The sequence below is a fragment of the Carcharhinus amblyrhynchos genome, unplaced genomic scaffold (genome assembly GCF_965287045.1).
Source record: "Carcharhinus amblyrhynchos unplaced genomic scaffold, sCarAmb.v2.hapA scaffold_39, whole genome shotgun sequence".
Classification (NCBI taxonomy): Eukaryota; Metazoa; Chordata; class Chondrichthyes; order Carcharhiniformes; family Carcharhinidae; genus Carcharhinus; species Carcharhinus amblyrhynchos.
Window position 1 is genome coordinate 5,047,981 of NW_027649780.1, and position 6,000 is coordinate 5,053,980.

A 6,000-nucleotide genomic window follows, 5' to 3' on the forward strand; every position below is an offset into this window, starting at 1 on the left:
CAAAAGCCACTAGCTTTTGGGGCCCTGCTCCTTTGTCAGGTAAGAACTCCCACTCACCTGATGAAGGAGCAGCGCTCCGAAAGGTAGTAGCTTGTGCTACCAAATAAACCTGCTGGACTTTAACCTGGTGTTGTGAGACCTCTTACTATTTTGGGTGGACACAGTAAGTGTTGTGAGGCTTCTCACTGTGTCTACCCAACATAGTAAGAAGTCTCACAACACCAGGTTTAAGTCCAACCAGTTTATTTGATAGTAATACCACAAGCTTTCCGAAAGCTTGTGGGATTACTATCAAATAAACTGGTTGGACTTAAACCTGCTGTTGTGAGACTTCTTACTGTGCTTACCCCAGTCCAACGCTGGCATCTCCACATCATGTCTACCCAACATGCCATGCGGTGTGAAAGTGCCCTACTCACGCCGCAGGAGCCAGTGCGCAGGCGCGGTGCTGTATCCGGCGCATGCGCCGTGTCACTTTGCTCGGAGCCCTCCGAGTGCGGGAGGCGACTTTTGCAGGGGGTGGGAGTCAGTGGGGCGGAGGGAGGGAATGGAGCCGGGGGCCGGGCTGGGGCGGCTACGGAGGTTTCGCAAACACCCGTTGTAGGCCCGCCAGGCCCGAATCGGAGCCTGCGGCTCCCGGTTTGTCACCCCTGGGATTTTTCCCGGGATCAGGCCCGGGTTAGCGGCCGCCATTTTTGTTCCACAGCCCTTTTCCTCCAGAGTGCCCACAGCGCCTCCCGGCGGCTCCTGACTTCACAGCAGCTTCTTCAATTCCCTTTGGATTTTCTATCAGTCAGAGCCAGAGAGGAGAAACTGCTGGGTTTTTACCCCAAGCATTCAGTTGAGCCAGAAGTTTCCAATGTGAAATTGACGGGGGAAGCAGATTCTCTGGAGATCAGTTGGTTAAATGGACAATGTGAGTACAGTGTCAAAGATATTGTTTCCAGAACAATTTTTTTTTTACTGTATTTGCTTTTAATCTATTTTAGAGATACACATTTGTAAAATTTGTAAATTGAGATTTGGGGGTCACCTACAAGACCAGCAGCAAACATTCCCCAGCCCCAGTTATCTGTGGGGAAGATGATGTTTGACCTTCTCGAACTGCTGGAGTTCGTGTGGTGAAGTTGCTCCCACGATGCTGATGGATTAACGTTTATTTATTAATGTCACGAGTAGGCTTACGTTAACGCTGCAATGAAGTTACTGTGAAAATCCTCTGGTCGCCACACTCTGGTACACAGAGAACAAATTTAGCATGGCCAGTGCACCTAACCAGTAAGTTTTTCGGATTGTGAGAGGAAACCCACGCAGACACGGGGAGAATGTGCAGACTCGGCACAGTCACCCAACCCGGGAATCGAACCTGGGCCCCTGGTGTTATGAGGCAGCAGTACTAACTGCTGTGCCACCGTGATGCCTGTTACAGGATTTTAACCCTGCGATGCTGAAGGAAAATGATATATGTCCAAATCAACGACAATGTTGAGTTAGCACCTTTTAACGTAATCGAACATTTCACAGAAACGTTACAAAAGTGTCAAGCTATGTAAGGAGATATTCAGGCTGGTGATCTGAAAAGTTTGTTCAAAGAGAGAGGTTTTAATGAGCGTCTTGAAAGAGGAAAGTGAGGGTGAGAGACGGAGAGTGTAAAGGAGGAAATTCCATAGCTTCAGACTTGGGCAAGAAAAGATGGTCAACAGTGGTGAAGTGATTAAAATCAGGAAGGCTGAAGATGATGGCAATAGATGAAGACCGATGTCTTGGCGGGTTATGTGGCTGAAGGAGATTACAAAGATAGCAGTGATTGCACTGTCAATAGGTTTGGGAACAATAATGAAAATTTAAAATTTTGGTATTTCTTAAACAGAAACCAAACTTTGACGGTAAGTGAACACAGTGGATGAGAGGTGAACAATATTTGATGTGAATAAGAACACGGGCAGCTGGGTGTACAATCAGCTGGAGAATATGGGAATCCGCACAGTCTCCCCGTGTCTCCATGCATTTCCTCTGGGTGCTCTGGTTTCCTCCCACAGTCCAAAGGTGTGCAGGTTAGGTTGATTGGCCATGCTAAATTGACCCCAATGTCAGGGGATTTGCAGGGTTATGGGAATACAGCCTGGGTGGGATTGTGGTCAGTGCAGGCTTGATGGGTCAAATGACCTCATTCAGCACCGTAGGATTTCTATGATTCAGGAATGCAGAGGGTTGGCTTGGAGTGCATTAGTGCGGGTTAGGTTGATTGGCCATGCTAAGAAATTGCCCCTTAGTGTCCAGGGATGTGTACGTTAGAGGGATTAGTGGGTATAATATGTAGGGATATGGGCGTAGGGCCTGGGTGGGATTGTGTTCGGTGCAGACTCGATGGGCCGAAGGGCCTCTTTCTGCACTGTAGGGTTCTATTCTATGAACTCCATCAGGATGGTAAAGCCTGAAGGCAACAGTGGAATCGACAGAGTTTCAGGAGCAGATGAGCTGAGACTGGGGTGGAATTGGGTGATCTTACTGAGGTGGAAATGAACAGGTGGTCTGGGGGATGATGCGGTTGTGCGGCTGGAAGCTCAGCCGGGGGTGAAACGTCTCACTGAGGCTGTGAACAGCGAGGTTTGGTTTTCGAGAGTTGCTTGGAAGAGGAATCGAGTCAGTGGCTGGAGAGTGGAGTTTCTTAGGCTCGTCTTCTGTTCATCCAGTTCTGGGTATCAGACAAGTCAGGGTGGTTTGTGACTTGGGGGGAACCTGGTGTTGATGGTTTTCACGTACCCCTGCTATTCTGGTCCTTCCAGGTTGTCGAGGTTTAGGATACTCTGTCAACGTTCTGGTTGTGTTATAGACATGTAAAGTCACTCCCCTCTGCACCTACCTCTTCCTCTCTTCTCCCCTACATCTTGTGTAGACCTGGACCAGGTGACAGAATCCCTGAAGGACATGAATGAACCAGTTGAGTTTTTATGACAACCCAGCAGTTTTCGTCACTTTTTTCTAGTGTCGGCTCCACAAATTACCAGATTCCTTCAGCTCAATTTCGCAACCCCACCTTTTTTTGGGTTGTCTCTCACGCTCTTTTTCTCTTTTAAATCAGTTTCACAGGGTGTCAGAAGAGGAGGATTTGCAAGTCAGGAATCTTAGACCAAACATCACAGCACCTGATGGAGCTGTCCAGTTAATGGTAACCTGGTAATCGTTGGGATTGAAGGAAAAAAACATCGTTCACGGTGGATGGAATTGTGTGGATGAGGCTTCAGCTGCTCATCTGGCCTCAGGAGCAACAAATGTAAATAATCCTGGGAGAAACCATGGAATACTGAGAACTGTGAGGAGGGATTCAGTTATCCGTGTGAACTGGAAACTCATCACGCTGGGGAGAGGCCATTCACCTGCTCTGTGTGTTGGAGTGGTTTCACTCCATCATCCAACCTGTTGGCTCACTGACATAGTCATACTGGGAGCAGATGGTACAAATGCTCCAGAGCTGCAAAGGGATCCACTCAGTCGTCCCACCTCATGACACACAAATGAGTTGACACTCAGCAGTGATTTTTTATTTTAAAACGCCCAGACGATGAGAAGAGCTATAAAAGTTCCCGGGAAGTGATATCCAGCAATGAGTTCACGCTGAGGAGAGACCGTTCAGATGCTCTCACTGTGGGACTGGGTTCAGGCGATCATCTGACCGCACTGCACACCAGCGAGTTCACACGAGGGAGAAGTCGTTCCTCTGCTCCGAGTGTGGGAAGGGATTCGCTCAGACGTCCCACCTCATGGAGCACAAGCGAGTTCACACTGGGCAGAAGCCATTCAACTGCTCCGAATGTGGGAAAGGATTCACTCAATTATCGAAGTTGCTGACACACCAGCGAGTTCACACGGAGGAGAGACCTTTTAAATGTCCCGACTGCACGAAATGTTACAGAAGCTCCTGGGAACTGAGGCGCCATCAGTGTGTTCACACCGACAAGAGACCGTTCAGGTGCTCTCAGTGTGGGACTAGGTTCAAACAATTGTCTCATCTCACCGTACATCAGCGGGTTCACACTAACGAGAAACCTTTTAAATGCCCAGACTGCAGGCAATGTTATAAAAGTTCCTGGGAACTGAGGCGCCATCAACATGTTCACACTGAAGAGAGACCATTCAAATGCTCTCACTGTGGGGCTGGGTTCAGGCGATCATCTCACCTGACGATACATCAGCGAATCCACACCGGGGAGAGACCTTTTAACTGTCCAGAATGTAGGAAATGTTACAAAAGTTCCTGGGAACTCAGGCGCCATCAGCGTGTTCACACTGAGGACAGACCGTTCAGGTGCTCTCACTGCGGGACTGGGTTCAGGCAGCTGTCCCATCTCACTGTACACGAGCGAGTTCACACTGGGGAGAGGCCGTTCACCTGCTCCGTGTGTGGGAAGAGGTTCACTCAGTCATCGGCGTTCAAGGCACACAAGGTAGTTCACACCGGGGAGAGGCCGTTCACCTGTTTCCAGTGTGGGAAAGGATTCGCTCGGTCATCCAACCTGCTTTCACACCAGCTCGTTCACACCGATGAGAAACCTTGCAAATGCCCAGACTGCGGGAAGTGCTATAAAAGTACGAGGGAACTGATGCGCCATCAGCGTATACACACAGATGAGAGACCGTTCCGATGCTCTTATTGTGGAACTGGGTTCAGGCGATCATCTTATCTCACCGTACACCAGCGCACTCACACTGGGGAGAAACCTTTCAGCTGCACCCAGTGTGGGACGGCATTCTCTCAGTCATCCAGCCTACTGAAACACCAACGAGTTCATCGGTGATTGCAGAAGTTGGATTTTGTTGTTAGTCACATCCAGGACCGAACAATATTCATTGATGTTAATAAACCCCCCGCCCAGTTATAGATTTTAATATTTTGTATAAAAGTTACACATGGTGTACCGTATCTTTTTAATATCCCTTAGACAAGGCCGTTCTTTTTGCCAATTCTCCATCCTCACCTCCGATGACAAGTGTGAGAAGCTTAGGGAACTCTTTTGTCACCAAGATGAGCCTCGTACCCGACCTGTTAGACGTAGTCCAGTGCAACTCACTGGAGCCCCTGGCCGTTCTTGCCATCCTGCCAGGTGAGGGATACTGAGGCCATTAGTATTGCCCTAAAGTTACGTTTCTTCCTCAAACCTAAGATGCTTCAGTGCCACATCAGGGTGGGGAAAAGGGAGACCATTGGCTTCAGGTGCATAATGGTAAAAGTTAAGATCCCAATTTCTTCACTTTATTCTTTCAAGCTGAAGTTTCAAAGTGGCTAAATAAGCAATGAGTTAACACATAGTGAGTCGCTCAGAATTTATCCCATAGTCAGCTTGACTCATTCTGTTGATGTGTCATCCTGAGTGGTTTTCTTCGCAGATTTTGTCAGTAATAATAGAATCCCTACAACGCAGAAGGAGACCATTAGGCCCTGCACAGATGCTCTGACAGAGCACATTAACTAGGCCCTACACCCGTAATTCCACATATTTACCCTGCTAATCCCCCTAACCAACACATCTTGGGACACTAAGGGACAATTTACTGTGACCAATCCCCTAACTCTTTGGAGTGTGGGAGGAAACAGTGGCACAGCGGTTAGCACTGCTGCCTCGCAGCACCAGAGACCCGGGTTCAATTCTGGTTTTGGGTCACTCTGTTGAGTTTGCACGTTCTCCTTGTATCTGCGTGGGTTTCCTCAAGGTGATCTGGTTTCCTCCCACAGATGTGGAGATGCCAGCGTTGGACTGGGGTAAACACTGTAAGAAGTCTGACAACACCAAGTTTGAGTCCAACTGATTTATTTGACAGAAAACTCACAAGCTTTCGAGATTAAACTCTTCACCTGACTCGAAAGCTTATGAGTTTACTATCAAATAAATCGGTTAGACTTAAGCCTGGTGTTGTCAGACTTCTTACAGCGTTCCTCCCACAGTCCAAAGATGTGCGAGTTAGGTTGATTGGCCATGCTAAAATTGCCCCTTAATGTCAGGG

At 48.4% G+C, this 6,000-nt stretch overlaps 1 protein-coding gene across 1 annotated transcript; it reads left to right on the top strand.

Annotated features, from left to right (window-relative positions):
• The first annotated feature begins 575 nt into the window (after positions 1-575).
• LOC145363676 (uncharacterized) lies at positions 576-5,775 on the top strand. Its single transcript, XM_080218893.1, has 2 exons — positions 576-916; positions 3,083-5,775. Exon 2 carries the CDS (start codon positions 3,762-3,764, stop codon positions 4,794-4,796), a length of 1,035 nt encoding a protein of 344 aa, XP_080075019.1. The 5' UTR covers positions 576-916; positions 3,083-3,761; the 3' UTR covers positions 4,797-5,775.
• The last annotated feature ends 225 nt before the right edge of the window (positions 5,776-6,000 follow it).